Source organism: Erpetoichthys calabaricus, chromosome 1 (assembly GCF_900747795.2).
Source record: "Erpetoichthys calabaricus chromosome 1, fErpCal1.3, whole genome shotgun sequence".
Classification (NCBI taxonomy): domain Eukaryota; kingdom Metazoa; phylum Chordata; class Cladistia; order Polypteriformes; family Polypteridae; genus Erpetoichthys; species Erpetoichthys calabaricus.
In genome coordinates this window covers 238,094,291-238,117,538 of record NC_041394.2, presented here as the reverse complement: position 1 = coordinate 238,117,538, position 23,248 = coordinate 238,094,291, and the positions used below count along the sequence as shown (strand labels likewise).

General features: G+C 40.1%; 1 protein-coding gene across 1 annotated transcript in view; it reads left to right on the top strand.

Moving 5' to 3' along the window:
- Nucleotides 1-23,248, top strand: part of si:dkey-42p14.3 (EF-hand calcium-binding domain-containing protein 10) — a 37,654-nt gene that overhangs the window by 3,363 nt on the left and 11,043 nt on the right. The window contains exons 2-3 of the mRNA XM_028812814.2: nt 2,992-3,156; nt 3,275-3,365. Coding sequence (XP_028668647.1) covers nt 2,992-3,156; nt 3,275-3,365 — 256 coding nt within the window. The remainder of the gene's footprint in view (nt 1-2,991; nt 3,157-3,274; nt 3,366-23,248) is intronic.

The window sequence follows — 23,248 nt, the reverse complement described above, 5'->3', positions numbered from 1 at the left end:
CAGAGTTCTATATCACGGTCCTGGGGCCTCATGTATAAATGGTGCGTGTGCACAAAAATGTTGTGTACTCCCATTTCCATGCTCAAATTGCGATGTATAAACCCTAAACTTGGCGTAAAGCCACGCACATTTTCACGCCAACTAAATGCTTGGCGTACGCAAGTTCTCTGCTCAGTTTTGCAAACTGGCAGCACCCAGCATCAAAGCAGTGCTTTTGTTCAAGTGTGGTTTCCCTTTCTTTTTTAGATCAATATCCCTGATGTGGCTTTATCATATACACTGAAATTAACTGCATATTGTTTATTAGTTTAAGGCATCTGATTGTATTTAACCTGTAACAGTATAATGGTCCACGGAATGACCAAACTATTCTGAATACCATAACTGCTTTAGCATTGTTCCTCTCGATGCACCACTCAGACTATTTATCCCACTGTATCTGAGTGTGCAATCTGATTGGAAAGAGAATTATCGTTATACAGTATCAAGCACATGCTGCCTCAGCCATGCTATTTGAACTGCTCTCAAAAGGCAAAAGCTTCAGAGCCTTTCCTGTATGGACCTCGCGGTTCAGAAACCGTTTCATCCCAAGAACTACAAACACACTCAATCAGTCCATCAAGTGCTCCTTGTAGAACTGTACCTCACTGTAAACTTTACTACAGTTATATTGCACAACCTGAGCCACTTTATAAAGAGCGTATTTACATATGATGACGATATCATTTATAAGATGAAATGCAGCAAAATATGTTTATTATATTATACAGATAAAACTTTAACTTCATTTAAATAATCTATAGTGTTAATAATTAAACATGTGAGGACATGGTGCCACAGAGCTAGCGAGGAGCTGGCGCCCCGTTCATGGATTGTTCCTGCCTCGCGCTGTATTCTTGCTGGGGCTGGCACGATACTGGAAGGATAGATGGATAGAATATTTAAACACGTACTGCAAACATATTTCAATGTTCCTTAAAAGTTTTGAAGAAGCGGCGTTCTAAGCTTACAGATGGCTTAATATCTATTACAGAGCTGATTGTGTGACGATTGGTTACTTGGAGAAAGAAAAGGTAGGACAGGAATTGGGGGTTAGTACGTTTGAAAGAGACAGTACTGCTGCAATAAATTATTTCATCGAAGCAAGCATCTTGCGTGAGGCAGTCTGTGGACAGGGCTCAAGCTCGTCACTATCACTGCGCCACCGTGTTCTCATGTTTAATACATGCTTTAACTCCTATCATCATGAAAATGATATCAAGTATACATCTCAGTATTTTAATTATTCAGAGAGCTGTAATATCACGAATGTAATGGATTATGTGTCCTGTTGTTTCAGAAGCACGTAGTGATTCACACACATAAAGCAGATAGAAGAACACATACAAAACAAAGCATTTAACGTGCTACTATAGTTACGATGGTATTTGAGAAACTAGTAAATTAAACAATTTAAAGATGAAGTTTATGATGTTCTACTTTAATGACAAAATAAACTATGTGATTAAAGTGGAAATTTCGAGATTAAAGTTGTCATTTCGAGCTTTTTTCTCACTGTGTCCCTATTTTTTTTTCTTTTCTCTGTACCCTAATAAGCTTCCATATGACACTCAGACGGTGGACTACGGCTCACCTTTTCACGGCGACTTTGATATCTGACAACTTCTTTTTTATTTCGGGCACTGTGCGACTTTGTGAACTTGAGCTTTCGAGTTTCTCCGACACTCTATGTCATTTGATCAACTTCCTTTTGTTGTTTATACCACTGTTTAAACCAACAAATAGTACGTTTTTCCTTGCCTCCACTTGGTATTTGCTGAAATTCTTCTATCCCCTAAGGGTTTTGCCATTGTCTTTTTCACAGAACACTGAGCTTAAGGGCTATTTATATTGATTTTCATATTCAAAAAGAGATGGTGCGGGACAGCATATGCATGCACGTGTGTTACTTTTCACGATGACCGGGATTTATGGAGTGGAAGAACGTGGAAGTTGGCGAACGCACAGATTTATGCATCTGGATTTTTTTGTGCGTACGCACATTTCCACTTTTGTCCTTACACCAGGTTTTAGTGTGAATTCTCCAGTTTTTGCTCCAACCCAATAACTTAACAAGAAGCACTTATTGCTCAAGTAACCCTTCTGCTTCACTTTAGTTGTCTTGCTTGTTAAGGTATTGAACCCTTATTGCTTATTTTAGTCTTAAACAGCTGTATTCTCAGTTTTTAATTGCTCCTAACTAGCAATAACATGCAAATGACAAAAGAGACCATTAATTCTCCATTTAGCTTGTGACCATTTACACCTGTGTGTATTTATCATGCACTATTGGGTTTAATTAAATACTTGGAAGGAAAGTGAACAGAAAAAAGTGAAGGACTGAGAATTACTCATCCATTTTAGCCTTCAAATCATTTGGATGATATTCTTAGAGAGGGGAATAACATCTAGGATATGAGAATGACCTGACATAGCAGAATTAAAGCACTAACAAGCCATGAAATTACATTATTGGCAAGAATTGCTTTCTAATTAAGCAACTGTGTTAGAACAAAAACCTGCAGCCACTGTGACCCTACAGGACTGTGATTGAGGACCCCTGTTATACACTGATATACAAGTTGTGTGCAGAAAAGGAAACCTCAAGTAGAAAAATGTGGTGACAGCTTTAAGTAAACAGGACCCCCTTGGCGGCTCTAATTATTATTCAGTTTCTTAGTTTTGGCCTTGAAGTTAAGCAAAAGCATTTTTGAGAAATCACCGTGCTCCAGTAAACAGCAATGTTGTCTTTGTTTAAATGGTCTTAATGGTCTTAAATTGTTTTTAATAGTTAATTATTGACTGCTGGGCATGTCTAGATTGATGCCATACATGGAGGAACAGAGAAGCAGTACAAATATTTGTACAAAATATAATTAAGCTATGAGTTCAATGAAGAGAATGAGTTGCAATTGGATGCATGTACCATAAATGCACTTTTCATTCCCACAGAGCGCCCAGTAGAGTTTCTGATTGGCCATCTGGAAAAGCTGAAAGCTGCCAGGGCAGCGTCAAGTGGTTATCCTTGTCTTTTTGATGATTCCAACCTGAATTCTGTTTATGGAATACTTGACCCCACTAAGCAGGGATACATTACAGTAAATCAATACAAAAAAGGTGAGTTTTTTTTTTCTTCTGTATGATAGACAAGTTGTGAATGATTACATTTTACTGTGGTTTAGTACAAGTTGATTTCATTATTTTTTTTTCTTTTTTACTTTTTTTTGTGTTCCAGCTTTGAGCACCCTAGGAATACATCAATATAATGATCTCCCACAGGGAGCCGATGTCAACAGAGTGTCACAAGAAACGTTCCTGAAGGAAGCGTGAGTAGTTAATTATATTTACCACAGTAAACTAAATACAGTCAAGATCTCGCATCCTCTGTAAGCCTACTCTGTTTATGTAAATCTGAAATTTAGTTACACACTTTGTTTTTATACATAACTAAAATATCGTAGTCTGTAATCTTTTGAGGTTGTTTTGCTTGGTGTAAATGGCTTGAAAATGATTGTACTGTAGGAAATAAAATGCATGTCTTTTTCAAAATGTGATTAAATCAATAAAATCCTTAGTGGTAATGATTTTGAATTTTAATACAATTTTAGGCATGTTACACCAGATATATAGGGTCTAGACAACAACTCCAGTCATTTAAGATTTGCATCCTACATTATTCTGAATAGAGTACAGGAGGAAAAAAAATGGAGGAAAAAGAAGAGTTTTTCACCCAACCTTTAAAAACATTTGTAAAATAAAGGCTTTATTAACCTTTCTGGGTAGTTTATTTCTGCTTCTACACATACTTACGTATTTAGTTGAAGCTCTAGATATATCTTAGGTCAGATTTATTTCACAGAATGAAATTTAATATAATAACTTAATGACCATGTGGTGGAGAATTATAATCTTATGTACAAAACCATTGTAAAAAGCAAAACAAAATGTTGCAATTTATTAAAGGGGCCTTTTTTAAGTGTAGTTTTGGGATTTTGGTCATAATCTTGCCCATGTTTCACATACAAAACAATGTATTCTACAAGGGAAGGCCTGTAGTGTTCGCTATGAAAGGCCATCAGGGTGTGCAGCTTTCTTTTACGGTAGACTGATGTAGTATCAGTCATGACCCTAATTTGTCTGTTAATCTCCATGTGCAGAAAGGCATGAGGATAATCAGGACTAATTAGGGTCAAAGTTTGCTTACTATAGTAGCTGAGCTGCCCCCTTAACCGTAATTATCAGAAAGGCCAAGGATGACACAATCCCAGGGAGATTTATTTTGGTGAGACAAGCTGACATTCGTTGTAGGAAACCTGATAGTGATAAAACTGATAGCTCAGTTAAGAGTCCTCAAGCCAGCAAAGAATCTTAAGCACCTTGTGATGCTGTGGTCTGTCAAAAGCTTTGTTTAAACTGCCTGAATGACCCAATGAGATAATACCTGGCTAAATGAGACCTATAGAGACAATAGGGGTCTCTTAGTCATATGTTCACTGCCGTTATGTTTTTAGGCCATAGGATATGCATTCAGTACAAGATAGAGCCGAAAGACTCATTATGTGTGCTTGGCCACATTACCTGCTAAGTACCAATGCAACATGCAGTGTCTCACGTGTGTGTGTGTGTGTGTGTGTGTGTGTGTGTGTGACGTAGATAGAGCTAGTAATCATTAAATCAAGTTATTTATCATGAAATATCCGATTGTTCCTTGCCTGTGTAGTTTCTCAGTTCAGACAACAGTCTACTCAGTATTTCTCCTGCCATGTATAAAACTTTCTTTGTGGTGTTCAATTAAAAAAAAGTGGTGCCATTAGTATAAAATACATAAAGCTATGCTGCAGTTATGGTCCTAAAGGGCTTTAAGTACCCTTTCACCAAGTTAAAGCAACAGTAATGTCTCTGAAGAAATCAAAAAAGCGCTATCGAGCTCCACATCTTTTGTATGGTATATGTTCTTAAATTAAAGGACTGAACATTACTGTGATTTTAATTTATTTTTTAATGAAAAGCTGTATGTAAGGTACTAGATAATTGTGGATGATGAGATGTACTGTCAGGCCACTCTATCATTCTGGGCTCTCATAATCCTGCTAGTCATATCATTTCCATACTCTGTTCTAAAATTGAAGTTCACTTACTGAATGACCAAAAGGGGTTTTTATATCAAGACCAGGAATTACTGCATTGACTAGCCTGGGAATAATGTCTCGAGTCAGGACTATCCTTTAGAACCTTTGGGACTATTATCTTAGCATTTGCGCTTGTGGCTCCAGGTGTCCTTACAACTCTGAGCTCCAGGTCCCTTTTCAAGAGTCAGAAAACCTATCCAGGCCACTGTAAGTTTAAAAAATGGGCAGTAGGGAGCCACACCTTAGCTGATCTCCTTGCTGAGAGCACTCATGCCTCACTACCTAGCTCTCCCTACTCTCCTGCCATTATACAAACACTTCTGGAGTACCTAACTCTATAAGCAAAGAGCATAGTGTCCCCTTCTTATGCTAGCCTGGCTATACTGACATGATCAGACTATTCCAGGGCAGTTTACAAATCCCACACCTATTCCAAGTCTGTCTGTGGTTTGCATGTCCTCCTTGTGCTTACGTGGTCTTTTTTGGGCTACCTCCTACATCCTAAAGATGTGCATGTCACGTTACTCAGCAGTTCTAAAACTGATGTGTGCATAAGTGGGCCCTGAAACAGACTGCTGCCACATCAAGGGTTAGTTCGTTCCATGTATCTGGTGCTTCCAGGATAGGCTCTGTTCATCCACAACTCCAAACAGAATAAAGGAGGTTTGAGAATGTTATATTATGCTATTCATTTTACCTGATCTGCTTTTAAAAATGCATTCATTAAATTGGTGTATCAATAATGTTGAACTAAATTACACAATTTTATTGCCCACCTTGTAATAACTTTTACCTATTTTTAATACTTTATCTCTAGGCTCAAAAAAAATCAAAGTCAAAAACACAATATTTTGGTGCCTGACTTACATCAAGTGTAACCTTTACCTCTTTGTTACTTTGCTCATAAAAAGAACATCATAAGAGATACAAATGAAATGACCTCTTTCAATCCATCAAGCTAGCTGATCATTCGTCTTAAGATCTTGTCCATGCACTTTTTTACAAGTCATCAAGTTTTGTTCTTTTACTACACGAGTCTTTAGTGTGTTGTAGATTCATAGGTTAATAGGGTCAACTTTGTCACATGTACAGAGTACAGCGAAATTCCTACTTGAATGTGCTAACCTTTTTGTGTTAAAAACGTCATTCTCGGTTCCCAACTTGAAAGGATAAATATGTAATCTTAAAAAAAAAAAAAATAAAAAGACATTGGCACATCAGGAAGCTGTGAAGGGAGGAGCAGCCAAGTGCATCTATTAACTTGAAAGGGATGTTCTTCTTTAATCGGCTAAGGGAATTTAAATTGTAGTCTATGCAAGAGGAGACAATGTGGGGAGATAATCCAGGTATTCAGAATTTTTTAAATGCATATACAGTGCCTTGGGAAAGTATTTACCCCTTTCCTGATTTCCTCTTAATTTTACTTCTTCTTAACACTTGTTATTGTTATCCAGACATTTTTTTTCTTTGTACCTTTTTGAGATCCATGTGGCTAAACTGTAGTTTTTATACTTGGGAATCCAATTTTTACATTAGTTTTTTTGCTATCTGCCATCCTTTGAGAATTAAACATCATTGTCTTTTTCATGCAGTGCTGTTTTGAATTGTTTACAGGTGCTGCTGTTTTTGTAAATTTTGAATACAAATACTTTGCTTCTCTGTGCCTTTCTGTTTTCAGCTTTCTGACTTACTTTCATGAAATGATTTTTGATTCTTATCTTACATTTCTGCCTTGGTGAAAGATCATTTTGTCTTTTTTTTTTGGTAATGACACTTGCTGATACAGTAATCCCTCGCTACTTCGCGGTTCACTTTTCGCGGATTCACGACTTCGCGGGTTTTTAAATACAAGTGATTGCCCGCCTATCGCGGAAGTTATGTTCCAGACCCATCAGCAACAGGAGAAAATCCGCGATATAGAAAGACCATATAAATAAACATTTTTATAGTTTAAGCCTTAAAATACCCATCCCACATGCTTTAAACACATGAAAACTTATAAAACACACTTTGTTAACACATATGATATGTGGATGTCGGGCTAAGGATATGAGTAACATCTCACTATTATAAAACATTTTAACTTCACGCAAGACAAGACAGTGAGACAGGAAAATTGGTGATGTACAGTACAGGCTTTTAAATTATTGACACACAGAGCGACAAGCAGCACAAAGCCAGCACAAAGTCCACTTCTCCTTAGCGTTCATTCAGCTCCCCACCCCCTTGACAATGCGAAGTGGCAGGAGCATACTGCGCCTCCGGGGAGGGGGGGTTTGAGCGAAGGTGCGTTCAGCTCTCACACACTCCCACTCCTCCTCCTTCCGAACGCGCAGAGCGACAAGCAGGCATTTTGGCAGAAGCAGCACAAAGTCCATTTCTGCTCTGCTGAGAGTTCAGCTGCCCCCCTTCACAAAGCGAGTGCAGACACATCGACGTCTGATCGCTGCGTGCAGTGTGCAGTGTTGGTCTGCGGTGTTTAAGAATGCAGAAAGTGTTTAAGAGCATAGGAAGTGTTTATAAGAGCGTGGGAAAGGTTAACAAGAGAGTGAGAAAGGTTTATAAGAGTGTGGGAAGGGTTTATAAAGCCTTAAAATATGTATAAATAATAAAATAAATATAGGTCGCTACTTCGCGGATTTTCACCTATCGCGGGGGGCTCTGGAACGTAACCCCCGCGATAGGTGAGGGATTACTGTAGTTTTGACTATGTTTCATCTCCTTGTTCAGATAATACAAAAACACGGGTTGACAATTAGGGATCTGGGGATGGAGCAGTATTTTGCAAGGCTTGAGTTGTCAGAACAACAAGCCTTAAGAAAACTAATACCGGAAATAAGTTCAAATCTTTATGGCAGTTTATTTAACTCTTTCAAGGCGGATGTCGACTTTTGTCAGCAAAAGGGGCTGAGGGTGGTAATCAACCGTAAACGGTGACCAAACCTGCCGTTATGTTTTAGTTCGACTCTCTTTGCTAGAAGGAAAGTTAGCTTAGTTGGTTTGACTGAGATTCCCTGCACTCGGGTAAATAACAGAGAGCAAACAACATCAAAAATTGCTTCGACCTCTGGCAAGAACTCAAAATGAATGCGTAAAGCTAAGTACTACGTGAAAGACGTTTTGCATATTATCGCTGAACTGGACTCTGATTTGTTAAGACTTCGATTTTGATGCAAGTAATCAAAAACGAACATGAGGTACCAGCATCAGCTGATCAGTCCCGAGCTGATTGTGGTCTTGAACACTTTCCTGTAGCTGATGTGCCTTTGGTAAAGTTCACCTGGGAGGACTGCCACTTACAATGACAAGAGGTACATAACAGATTGCATTGCACTGTGACTACTGCTGCTGCCCCCCACCCCACAAGAACAACCGTGAATTCCTGCCAGCAGTTATGCCACCCGTGAGCAGCTTGAGCTGCAAGAGACTGTGAACTGGCGGCCACAACATGCAGCAACGGACACTCATTTATTGTTGATTTCTGTGTGAAACAATTGCTTTGTGTGCTTTTCAGAAAACTGTGTTTTTAGGAAAAAATATTCAGCCCTCAAAGAGTTAATACAATAGTGGCTTAGAAACGTACAGGGTTGTGGGAATAACAATAAAAATGAGAGAGATTAACTGTGGATAGTCTTTATTTAACAATTTAGTCTTGGTTCCAGTAGTAGTTGGTAACTTAAGTAAGACTGCTGTCATCAGTTTGGGAGCTGCAGAGAAGTTCCTCTTGTCTTCAAAAATTAAAAGTGAAAAAAATGACCTTTCCAGTATTATCCTTGAGTTCTCTCGGAAGATGGAAATCTCATTGTGCAAGGGGGTGCTTGAATACACAAGTGAACACTGTTACACTTCAAGTTACATTCTGGGTATTACATTATGAAATTATTCCACAGAATATTTTGGGATTTCCTTGTCTTAGAAAGCATAATCCTTATGTTGACTGGAGCAAAAAAGAAATTGTTCATTGGGATGCCTTTTTCCAACCATACCTGTCTATAGGCAGTCTCACACCCTTCTACTGTTTGTTGCAATATTAATGTAATTCAGACTGACTATCAAGGTTATTATAATGTTTTTATTAAGGTGGTGTCATTAGAACTCCCCCCTCACATAAAACATGACCGTGCTATCAGTTTACTGCCTGATGCCCCTCTTTCTGAGCAGAAGGTGTATGCGCTGTCTAAATCTGAGATTCTGACTTCCAATGAAAATGAAATATCAAATATCGTTATTATCTTCCCACAATGCCATTTTGGATTGTTCACGGGCGTTGCCATTTTGTGGCAGCAGTGTCAGCTGTTCCCAGAGTTCCACAGGAGTGTGTTGACAAATGTTGTCACCAGTGTAATCCATAAGTACAGGTGCTTGCAATTCTGAATAATCCGTATTTTGGATAAAAATACTATACATGCGTTTCTCTGTGCCTTTTTCTTCTCGCTTTTTTCCAAGTGTCTTTTCGGGCAGCGGTTATCTTACATTTCTGGCTTGGCAAAAAATTGGTTTGTCTTTTTTTTGGTAATGACCCCTGCTTGTAATTTTGACCTATGTTTCATCTCCCAGTCCTGTAATTTTAAATCTTTTTTTCACTGTCGCTCATTGAGATAGTATCCATAGAACATTATCATGGTGTATTTTGGCAAATGTTAGACAAGCCTTTATGTGCCATTTATTCAGCAGCGGTTTTCACCTTGCAACTCTCCACGGATACCATTATTTCCCAGTGTTTTTCTAATGGTGGAATCATGAATGCTGACATTAACTTATCTGAGAGAGGCCTACAGTTCCTCAGATGTTTGTGTGGGCTCTTCTGTGACTTGAACTCAGTGAAGTAGTTTTGTTAGGCCAGTCACTCCTGTTCCAAGTTTTTCTCTATTTCAAGTTGTTGGCTCTAACTGTGATTGGCTGGAGTCTCAGAGTTTTAGAGACTGCTTTGCAACTTTCCCAACTGATATATTTCAACAGCTTTTTTCTCATGTTTTCTGAGAAACATTTGTGTGTTATAAATAAGCAAAAGAGGAAATCCAGAAGGGGTAAACACTTCTTCATGGGGGCTGTATTTGATCCAGCAGAATTTCTTCAGTTAAACATTGAATCTTGTTTGAAAAAATATTGATGGAAAATAAGTGTAACTACATTCAAAGACTTCTGTGACCTTCTGTGAATGTCTGGTATGAATAATGTGGAGGTGTGAGGCATTATAGTAGAAAACCTGTTTTTTCTTTGATGCTCATGATTTCAGCAGTTGGAGTGAATAACATTTTCCTAGCTTTCCATTTAATGATTTGGGGTAAGGCTGAAAAGCTATGAAAGAATTTGGCAGACCTTTACTAACAGTTGCCAGCATACAAGATGCAGTGATTCACCAAATGGGGAAAATATTCCATTTTCTCAATAAATGATGAACCCTGGAGGGTCTATGCTTTACGTGTGGATTATTTACTATGAAAATTATGTCTGTGCTTTTTACTTTGTAAGAGATTATTTCATATGAGCAGATATTTGGGAGAGATAATCCATTTCACTACAAAGACAGCATGAAATTGATAAATAGGCTATAACACTTTCATTTGACTATTTTTGGCTATTCTGAAAAGGCTTTCAAGATTTTGAACCAAGCAATATTTTATATTGCATCTTTTACAGTGAAAGTCTTCTCAGCACATGGAATGCAATCTTTAAAAATGTACAAACACATGGACTTAACAAACATGAGGAGTCTATTCAGTTAATTGCACTTTTTTTGTTTAGAAAATTTTTCCAGCTTTGAATTTTGAACTCCACATCTTCAGTTTATGAGTTGGGGATGTTAGCTTCAAGAACATCTCTGCTGGGTTTAAAGATAGATCATGGTGCCGGAGAGAGGTGATGTGTTGCGTGCTGCTCCTCGCAGACTTTTCGTTTTTGTGTCTGTATTTTTGTTGTTGTTGCTGTTTGTACTGCCTGTTCGCTGTTTTATTAAGTACGACCTTACAACATTGGTAAACATCGGAGCAATAAAGGCACAAGTCGTTACTTTTGAAGTTATTGACCAGGGGCTACTCGCCACAATAACTTGAGACCAAGGTGGCAAACGCGACCCACCCGACCATACCCAGAGGACGCGGAGGAGAAAACGTGGCCGGTGTGCTGGGATCCAAGCGAGGATGAAATGCCGAGGACTGCGACTTCCACTGCCTAGCATTTTCCTGGCCAATGCCCAGTCTCTGGACAACAAACTAGACGATCTCCGTGGTAGACTTCGTTTCCAGCGAGATCTACGTGACTGTTGTGTTTTCTGCCTCACAGAAACATGGCTCACCACCTGCACGCCAGATTTGGCTGTCCAGCCAGACGGGTTTTCTATCCACCGTGCTGATCGGTCGGTCTCCTCCGGGAAAAAGAGAGGTGGCGGGGTATGCTTCCTCATCAACAACGCGTGGTGTACGGATGTGGAAGTCATTTCACAAAGCTGTTCACCGGACCTGGAGTGTCTGCTCATCAAGTGCTGGCCGCTTTACCTGCCTAGGGAGTTTACTGCTGTACACATGGCGGCTGTTTACATCACCCCGCAAGCAAACACCAGCACCGCACTTAAGGAACTGTACAGCCTCAATATGGACTGTGAAAACACACCCCCCGAAGGTTTGGTTATCATCGCCAGGGACTTCAACAAAGCAAGCTTTAGGTCTGTTTACCCCAAATACTACCAACACGTCTCCTGTCCAACCAGGGGTGCTAACACGTTGGACCACTGCTACACTGCACACAAAAACGCATTCCGTTCTCTCCCACGGCCGAACCTCGGGCAGTCAGACCACCACTCTGTGCTGCTCCTCTCTGTTTACAAGCAGCAGTTGAAGCATGCAGAGCCAGTCTTACGAGAAGTGCACTGTTGGACCCCGGAAGCGGAGGAGAAACTTAGGGACTGCTTTGAATCTGTGGATTGGGATGTTTTCAAAGAGTCCTCTGAGAATCTGGACGAGTATGCCGCAGTTGTCACAGGCTTCATCGGGAAATGTGTGGATGACTGCATACCCACAAAGTTTGTACGCGTATTTCCCAACCAGAAGCCATGGATGTGTGCTGAAGTATGCTGGCAGATCCATGAGTGCAGCAGTGCGTTTCACTAGAGATACCCAGGCATACAAAAAGAGCAGGTATGATCTCCGAAAAGCCATTAAATGCGCAAAGCTCCAGTATGACCACAAACTGGACTCTCAGTTTAACAGCACAGCACACGCTCATCGGATGTGGCAGGGTATCCAACTGATCACGAACTACAAACCCCGGACACATATGGCCACAGCTACCACCACTTCACTCCTGGACGAGTTGAACATGTTTTTTGCTTGCTTTGAGCTCCGTAACTCGGACAGGCCTGTGCGACCCCCCGCAGTGCCACAAGACTCCAGCCTGAGGCTCTCCGAGGATGACGTGAGGAAGTCTTTTTCCTGACTCAGCATCCGCAAAGCACTGGCTCAGACGGAGTCTCAGGTCGCGTTTTAAAAACATGTTATGACCAGTTAGCTGCTGTCTTTACAGATATTTTTAACACATCTCTGAGAGTTTCATCTGTCCCCACCTGCTTCAAGCACACATCCATAATCCCTGTCCCAAAGAAAAATAAAGTAGACTGCCCTAATGATTACTGCCCAGTAGCACTTACTCCTATAGCCATGAAGTGCTTTGAGAGGCTGGTGCTAGAACACATATAGGACATCATCCCCGACAGTCTGGACCCCCTCCAGTTTGTCTACCTTTGCAACAGGTCCACTGAGGATGCCATCTCCATAACACTTCACACCACCCTGTCTCATCTGGAGAACAAGAACTGTTATGCCAGGCTGCTGTTTGTGGACTACAGCTTTGCATTTAACACCGTCATTCCAACCCAGCTCATCGCTAGAATCCTGGATCTGGGCCTTAACTCTACACTGTGCAATTGGGTACTGGGCTTCTCTCCGGCAGACCTCAGCAAGTGCGTATTGGTGGAAAAACCTCCTCCATCATCACCATCAACAACATCAACAGTGTGCTAAGCCCCCTCCTTTACTCTCTCTATACACATGACTGCATAGCTAAATACAGCTCTAACACCATCCTTAAGTTTGCTGACGATACCACTGTAATAGGTCTGATCAGCGAGGACGATGAGACGGCCTACAGGGAGGAGGTCAGACTCATGGCAGAATGGTGTCAGGACAACAACTTCACCCTCAACGTTAACAAAACTAAAGAGATGATTGTGGATTTCCGCAAACAGGCAACAGAGCACAGCTCCATCTACATCGGAAGTGAGGCTGTGGAGCAGGTCAGCAGCTTTAGGTTCCTCGGAGTCACCCTCACTGATGATTGTAAATGGTCAAGTCACACTGCGGCAGTAGTCAAGAAAGCCTCTACTTCCTCAGGAGACTGAGTAAGGCCCGGATGTCCCCCACAACCCTGTGCAGATTCTACAGGTGTACTGTGGAATCCATCCTGACAGGAGGCATCACATCCTGGTACAGCAACTTCTCAGTTCAGGACTGCAGAGCTCTGCAGCGTGTGGTGAACACAGCACAGCAGATCACAGGCACACAGCTCCCTGTGATACATGACATCTACACAACACACTATCTCAGGAAAATGAACTGTATCAGGTGGGATCCCAGCCACCCTGCACTGTCACTTTTCACCCTCCTCCCATCTGACGCACATCTCCAGGTTCAGGAACAGTTTCTACACAACTGCAATCAGACTCATGAACAATCAGTAACCTTGTGTCACCTCCACTGCTACCTGCGCATATACTTCTGCCACTGTCTATGTGCTGTATTTAAATAGCATTTTATACATTGAATTTGAAAATATCAGGATGTGAAAAACACAACTAAAATAACTCCCAACAAGAAGACTGTTAATCATAAAATATTTTAGAAATGAAAAAAAGACCTTTTTTGATTAATTACGAACTTACTAATAAAGCGCTATATAAATGTAATGAATTATTAATTATTATTATTATTATAACTTGATGTCAGCAGTGCAACTTGAAACAAGACCAAATAATTTGGATTCTTTTAGACTTCAGTGTTACAGAATTGATCCAATCTAATGCTCACTTTACATGTATTTTTTATTTTAGATGCTTATTCATAGACATCATGAATAGAGCTGATAGGCATATTTGGCATACAATCACCTAATAATGTTTATAAAGTGTGTTGCTGCACCCACCACATGACAAACAGTTTGGGATCCCGGTTGACAACCCCCCAGGCAGACACATGGTCCAGTCTCACCCTCCTGAAATGACCTTCTATCTGCCGCAGCCAGGTGTTACTTGGGCAACCCCATGGCCTGGTCCAGCCACTCGGGTCCCCAACAATGAGGATCTTACGAGCTGGATCACCCTCGGGGAAATGCGCTACATGGCCGTAGTGCCGTAACTGACGCTCCCTCACAATGCAGGTAATGTGCCTCATTCGGGACTCCATGAGCAACTGCTCATTCGACACAAAGTCAAACCAGCGGTACCCAAGGATTCTTCAAAAAGACACAGTACCGAAGGAGTCCAGTCTTCGTCTCAGTTCACTGGATAGGGTCCATGTCTACCAACCATATAGCAAAACAGGAAGCACCAGGACTCTAAAGACTTGGACCTTCATCCTCTTGCATAGATATCGGGAGCGCCACACACCCCTTTCAAGCGACCTCATGACCCCCATGCTCTCCCAATCCATCTACTGACTTCATAGGAAGAGTCACCAGAGACATGAATGTCACTGCCAAGGTAAGTAAAAATAAACATCTCTCAAGAGACAAAGTGAAGTAGGGAGAAAACCTTTACACCCAAGAACATTTTATGTGCAACTTTCACAGTTTGACTCTTTCAGGGCACTTCTTAATGTTAAAACTAGGATTTTGCCGAGTTGCACAATTTATGCGTTTGGCAATCTAAACTGCAGTAGAAAGTGTGTTCCTTTTAAAAAAAAAAAAAAAAAACCAACTTCCCAGCAGCAGCTCTGCTGCAGGCAGACAGCTAGCTGTGTGTTGCTGTACTGCACATAATCTTTCCGTTTGGATCAACTGCGCTGCTACATCTAACTGAGCTGGCCTGATCACTTACTGAACTTACAATTCAATAATTGGAGAAAATTCCCTAAAATACTTTATAAAGCTGAGCTATATTTATAGAGTATGTTATTGCTGCTCAGTTTTGACAGTTGCTGATAAAGTAGTTTTCTTTCAGAAAACAGTCCACAAGGTGACTGTTTAAGAGTTAAAAGTTGCCAGCCTTGCATAAATTACCTGGAAAACAGTGAAAATGCAACTCTTTCCAAAATAAAGCTAACAAGTGCATTTAACAGACTAGTCAGTCATTTTTAGATAGCATATGTACTGAAACATTGTTTTAGTCCAGTACACTCACAAGTAAGAACTTTGACAAATAACAAGAGCACTTAGCAGATAATTTATCCATTCGGTCCAAAGAAATAATGTGACTCTAACTTTTGTTCTGTCACTAGTCAGTAGCATGAATTGGTAAAGTTCCCCAGCTTCACAACTGTTTGACAATATTTCTTTTAGTGTAAGTAGGTTACTTATGGTACTGTTGGTTTGTCTGTTGCTGTACTTCACTGTGCTTCCTCTTCAGGTGCATGCATTGAACTAGTGCTGTTGTGGAACACCCATGCGTTTTTTACACAATGAACAAGCAATTTTCCTGATTTTTCAGGTCAAGTACTCATACACAGGAGAATTTTGCCTGATATTTGTAAGAACCTTCTTCTGCTGAATGTGCTGCAGCTGCCACCATGATTAGACTACTCAAAAACAGTGCAGAGAACCGGTGCATGGCAGCATGCCCTGTGGGATGGGGGCAAAGACAAGTCAATTAAGAACATATATTTCAAAGAACATTTTTAATTAATTATAAAAATTAATCATGGCAGGCCTAATAATTTGTGTTGTAAATATTGAAAAAGTCACCTGTTGGCCACATCAGTTTCTTTTAAGCCTGAGATGTGTCCACTTGAGGCTGTATAGGATATGGAAGTGGGGATGGAATAGAGATGTACACTCAGGATGCCACTCTACTTTTTGAATTGTTCCTTTAAATGTTAAGAGACAATTGTATGCATGAGGATAGGAGAGGACCCAGATAAAAAAAAAATATAAGATGGTAATTGTGTATGACTTTATGATAGAGTTTTACATTGCTATAGTGAGTTGCAGTGGAGCATTCAAGATTTTCATCAATTGTGCTAAGTTTAAAATCCTACGTCTCAGGTTTTGTGATGTCAAATTAGTTTCCCTCCACAGGGAAATGTTATTTTACAACTGGGACTCAAGTACATACATGGGAAGTGTAAAAAAAAAAAAAAAAATGAGAGTATGATATTATTTATAGCTCATTGTTTAACCTTTTGTTTGATACTAATGGGCGGTGGGCTGGCGCCCTGCCCGGGGTTTGTTCCTGCCTTGTGCCCTGTGTTGGCTGGGATTGGCTCCAGCAGACCCCCGTGACCCTGTATTAGGATATAGTGTGTTGGATAATGACTGACTGACTGATACTAAGGATCATACTAAGCTTAAGGATATTCAGAATATGGGAACGTCTTGTACCACCTAGATATTCCCATATGTAAGTGTAAGGCATGTGTTTATGACCATAGATATGAGGATGAAAGGACAAATTATAAATGATATTTAATTTAAACATGTTCATCTATCCAGTTGGATAAAAAGTTGTATTTTATATCCCTGCTCATCCAGTTGTTGTGGGTCTCAGAGCCCAAACCAGTACAGGTGCAAGGCATGAACCAAAACTGGATGGGACGGCAACTTTATTTGTGTATGCAATCTTTAATTACATTTTTTGTAGATAATTACCATCTATTCTAAAAAAATATGGAGAAGAAAAAAGCATCACTATTGAGCAGTGGCCAACTCACAAAATGTGCAAAAAAGTCAACAGAAGGCACATAAGCATGTAGAAAGAGGTGAGACAAAGACACCTATTCTCATTAAGTGTAAATCAGTAAAGGAAGATGTGTGCAGAAATATTAGTTGGATTTCATTCACGATTATACTGTTATGAACTCTCAGTATTGAGTCATTCACATAATAGTGCTCACAGAGAAAAAAACAACCATAATAATGCCAGTAAACTTGCAGAGTGTTTGAAACTTAAATTGAATGCGTAATGTGTTCAACCACAGGCCATAACTAACTGGTAAAAGTAAATGGCCTCATGGCATTTACACAACTGTCATCCAGTCTGAGTATCAATCAGTCAATAAATCAAATATTTATTTTATATAGTTACCCTCACAGATCATACTATCACAACAGAAAGCAAATAAAGTTAATACACTAACAAAATAAAATGCATGATAAATAGTGATGATTGTGTTCCTGGAAATTCGCTATGTGGCCACCTTAAGCAAACATTTTTTTTCCCAGTGCCTCATGATGCTATGTGAGGCTGGCGTGACATCATAGAGCTATAGCAGTCATGTGCAGAACTTGCCTAAATACTGTAATATTGCCACAGAATCTGCCTTTTTGCATGTTTGATGTCAAGATCCGATCCAGATGATTATTTATTTCAGAGGTACATTATCTGACCATAAAGTTAAAATTTTGATAGAGTGTACAGCAATCCACTGTCTAGCATTCCCCCCTGCCCCACTTTGAACCCTGAGATTATAAACATATTCAATCAGACATAAATAAAAAATCATTTATAAAAGAGAACTATTGGTCCTGGCTGGTTGACATGAGTAGGGCACGTTCAGAACTGGTGTCATAAGTCCCTCTTATGAGATCATACAGTGCATCCGGAAAGTATTCACAGCGCATCACTTTTTCCACATTTTGTTATGTTACAGCCTTATTCCAAAATGGATTAACTTCATTTTTTTCCTCAGAATTTTACACACAACACCCCATAATGACAACGTGAAAAAAGTTTACTTGAGGTTTTTGCAAATTTATTAAAAATAAAAAAATTGAGAACACACATGTACACAAGTATTCACAACCTTTGCCATGAAGCTCAAAATTGAGCTCAGGTGCATCCTGTTTCCCCTGATCATCCTTGAGATGTTTCTGCAGCTTAATTGGAGTCCACCTGTGGTAAATTCAGTTGATTGGACATGATTTGGAAAGGCACACACCTGTCTATATAAGGTCCCACAGTTGACAGTTCATGTCAGAGCACAAACCAAGCATGAAGTCAAAGGAATTGTCCGTAGACCTCCGAGACAGGATTGTCTCGAGGCACAAATCTGGGGAAGGTTACAGAAAAATTTCTGCTGCTTAGAAGGTCCCAATGAGCACAGTGGCCTCCATCATCCATAAGTGGAAGAAGTTCGAAACCACCAGGACTCTAACTAGAGCTGGCCGGCCATCTAAACTGAGCAATCAGGGGAGAAGGGCCTTAGTCAGGGAGGTGACCAAGAACCCGATGGTCACTCTGTCAGAGCTCCAGAGGTCCTCTGTGGAGAGAGGAGAACCTTCCAGAAGGACAACCATCTCTGCAGCAATCCACCAATCAAGCCTGTATGGTAGAGTGGCCAGACGGAAGCCACTCCATAGTAAAAGGCACATGGCAGCCCGCCTGCGGTTTGCCAAAAGGCACCTGAAGGACTCTCAGACCATGAGAAAGAAAATTCTCTGGTCTGATGAGACAAAGATTGAACTGTTTGGTGTGAATGCCAGGCGTCACGTTTGGAGGAAACCAGGCACTGCTCATCACCAGGCCAATACCATCCTTACAGTGAAGCATGGTGGTGGAAGCGTCATGCTGTGGGGATGTTTTTCAGCGGCAGGAACTGGGAGACTAGTTAGGATAAAGGGAAAGATGACTGCAGCAATGTACAGAGACATCCTGGATGAAAACCTGCTCCAGAGCGCTCTTGACCTCAGACTGGGGCGACAGTTCATCTTTCAGCAGGACAACGACCCTAAGCACACAGACAAGATATCAAAGGAGTGGCTTCAGGACAACTCTGTGAATGTCCTTGAGTGGCCCAGACTTGAATCCGTTTGAACATCTCTGGAGAGATCTTAAAATGGCCGTGCACCGTTGCTTCCCATCCAACCTGATGGAGCTTAAGAGGTGCTGCAAAGAGGAATGGGCGAAACTGGCCAAGGATAGGTGTGCCAAGCTTGTGGCATCATATTCAACAAGATTTGAGGCTGTAATTGCTGCCAAAGGTGCATCGACAAAGTATTGAGCAAAGGCTGTGAATACTTATGTACATGTGATTTCTCACTTTTTTTATTTTTAATAAATTTGCAAAAACCTGAAGTAAACTTTTTTCACGTTGTCATTATGGGGTGTTGTGTGTAGAATTCTGAGGAAAAAAATGAATTTAATCCATTTTGGAATAAGGCTGTAACATAACAAAATGTGGAAAAAGTGATGCGCTGTGAATACTTTCCGGATGCACTGTACATTTAATGTTATAATGTGTTACAGGACTGCAAAAGAGAAAATAAATGGTCATTCTAAAGAAGAGCCCAGTGGTGCAGTGAAAAAAATAAAAATGTGATAGAAGCAAAATACCTTGAAGTGCTGAAAACTATACCAGATATTTAAAAAAGTAAATAAAATAATGATTTGAATAACCCAGCAAACATTCCCATTCTCAGCCATCATGGGACCGGTTTGGGCTAAAAACTGCACCCCCACTTGGGGTGTGAAATTTTGGCCATCTGTGGGGGCCAATGTTAGGGGCCAGCATGGGCAACCCACAGCATACCCACAGTTTGTGGAGGTTTTCCGAGCAATCCATAGTTGGCCCACATTTTCTGTTTTGTTTGGGAAGCCCACTGGATGTTGTGGGTAGCAGTCGGTTGTGCACATTGAGCACGATCTTGTCACTGTGGAGGGAAGAAGAGATGATACTGATACTGTTAGGGACTGCACCCCCTCGTCCTGGAGTGGTGTCGCTTATCTTAACCGAGTCCAGAAGGTGATCCCCAGACATCCATCCATGTCAAAGCATAATATCTACACTGAAAGTATAAATAAGTTAAACTGTATTCATCTGTTGTTTTAAAGGTACTGATTCTTTCTCCGTCTATGTTCCTTGCATTTTGCATCTAAAGTTTAATTGCAGAACATCTCCAGGTGGTAGGGCAGCCATAGAGATGTCTCCCTACTACTTCCTGTAGCTGACCAAAAGATCCTTTTTATCCCACCTTGCATCTTATCTTTCTTTCTGAGCCACAGCCAGAAACTCCCTTTCTCTGCCTCCTCAGCCAGCACCTTGTGTGTCTTCCTAATAACAAACTGAGGATGAATGTGAAGGTTATGTTCTTTTTTTGCTTAATGCTGCAGTGAAATTGAGGCTCTGAAATTGCTTCTTGACTTGTAACTGCTTCTTTGTCTTTTGGTTTTGCACAAATGCTCACACATGCTTACCCGTGCCTGGCTTTTTAAAATTTTCTTTACGGTACTCGCATACCACAGGCTGAGGACTGACTAGATCTTGCAAACTTACAGTAATAGACTTTGATATAACCAAAATAATAAGATCACTGTACACATGAGAATAATATTGTCTTCATATAAATGTCTTGTGCCACACACTAATAACCAAGAAAAATCGATAAACCATAGCATATTTCTGATTATTTCTAAATATTCTTTATATAATAGAACTAACTTGAATCATACAGAAATACAGTACAGAAAAACTGTGGCTGTTGATTGTAGAGCAAAAGAAAGGTCTTTGTTTAAGAGACACTCTGGAAACAACCATGTGATTTTGAGGCTGAACAGGAAGTGATTTGCTGAGTTGAAAGGAAGTTCTTGCTTCTAGAGCTCATGCATGCGTCCTGGTGTCCTCTTCCTTTGTGGTTTGAGGACCTGCAGATTAAAGTTTGCACCATTGCCAATGTGCTGTGTAGCTTTACCAGTTTCTTTTTTCCTTTTAAAGATAAATGTCATGTCATGGGAAAAGATTGTAACAGTAAAGTGCCACATTCATTGTGGAAGAGTCAAGGAATAACTCAAAAGTGCCGGGGCCTTGAAATGCACAGGAGAATTGACTTGGTTCCCTGAATAGGAAGTGTGAATTGGCATTTCCAAAACTGTCACGAGTACTGACTTACTTCCCATAGTTGCAGATGTCTAGCCTGTTGAACAGTATCTTTATGGGTCAGACACTCAAAAACTTCATACAATCCAGCAAACCAGGTAAATATGGAATCATGACATGGGCATTCTGATATGTTAGCTTTCCTTGGAATTCTGCTGTTGATTGATTAACACATTGTCATATATTGCAGTCATGTAAAAAATGTCATGCAAAAAACAAAAAAATCAAATGTTATTGCCACCTTTTCTGTGACTAAAATCTGTTTAATTTTTTATGATTGCTATGTAATGTCTTGTATAACTTCTTGGTTGCTTACTGGATTACTTTGTTTAACACAAATCATATACATATTAATTCTCTATTAAGACTGAGCATGGGCAATGCTTAAATTTTAGATACCTAAAATCTGAGCATAGTGTAGGATGACCCCATGGTGTGTAGCCCACATTGTTCCCTATATGGGGCCCATGAAGTAGGCCTACTCTTGTTTCTTTGTGGGCAGCCTTAGCCCTCTGGGGCCTTTTTGCTGGGAATTACATTGAAGAAGCTACAACTACTGCATTCGAGACTAATGAGAATAACCTCACAAATGGTCAAGAGAGGGCTGGAGTCAACATTTCTAGCTTTAATATCACTGTGCAGTACAGTTCTGCGAAGCTGCCAACATAGACATGATCAACCGATAATGCGGCAGACGATAAGGGAAATGCAGGAGATAAGATGCAGAAACAAAGCCAGACCCCAGCAAAGGACCATTTCTGGTCTTTTACTTTGTTTGCCCCCAAAACACACAATTAAATATTATGTTCTACCACAAAGTGGCATTAGCCTTTTAAAATTAATTGATGTTTGTTAACTGCGATAGCAAAACAAAAGTTGAATTCCAGCAGACATGCTGTTGCACTCATTAGTTTCATTACATCCATCGTAAAACACAAACAAACAATAAAGGTAGGTAAATTTGAACCTTTTTTTACTTTCATTTCTGCGCTTTATGTGTTATTTGCCTATGTGATGTTCATAATTTGTGAGAATATGTGTGTCTGGTGGGGGTGTACTCAGTAGACGTAGTAAGTTTGGAGTCTATCATCTTCACATTGACCATCCTCCTCTTCCTCATTGTGCTAAGCTCAATCTTCTCTACATCCACACAGAAACACATTATGAGTATTACAGCACAAATACAGTGGAAATAAAATAAAATATAAACAACAGAGACAGAGATATCTAGTATAATTACGTTTTGGGTCAATATTGACTTTGTTCTGAGCATGTAATACCTTACAGTAATACTGCCTTGATTATTAAATCACAGTTGTTTGAACAGATATCGTTGGCACTTAATGTGTCCAAACTTACTCAAACTTGAACAGTTTTTGTCTTATGCTCAAGAATATTAGTTAGGTGAACACATCATGCACACCCAAATAAACGGGCATGTAACATATTTGTCCTTAGTTTAATTTTTTAGGACTTTTCCACTCAGCAAACTAACACATGTAATGTTGTAGCAAAGAGAATGGCTCATCAAGTACCACGAAAAATTGTTGAACTTTAGGAAGTCCAAAGCCTGATATTTACATGTTAAAAAGAATCAAGAGTGAACGCATACAAGGAACTTGACTCCAATTTTTTGATGACTGTACAAGTCTGTAATTACATGATAGGCATACATACACGTGAACCAATATGTGCTGGATAAGCTAAGAACAGACTCAATGATTGTTTTGTAGAACTGAATCAGTAACTCCTGTGGTAAATGGAACTCCCTCAGCTGTCGTAGGAAGTACATCTGTTGCAGTCTTTTTTATTATGGGGTCTATGTTGGTCTTCCATGTCAAGTTCCAGGTGATTAGAGAGCCCTGAAATGTGAAGGTTTTCACAACTGATACCTTTTTGTTAAGCATGGAGAGAGGAAGTAATAGAAGTCCACTGTCCAGGGTTGAAACCAATTGAAGGCTGCAGTTGCGCTTTCATTTTTTCTGTATTAATATTGAGAAAGTTCAG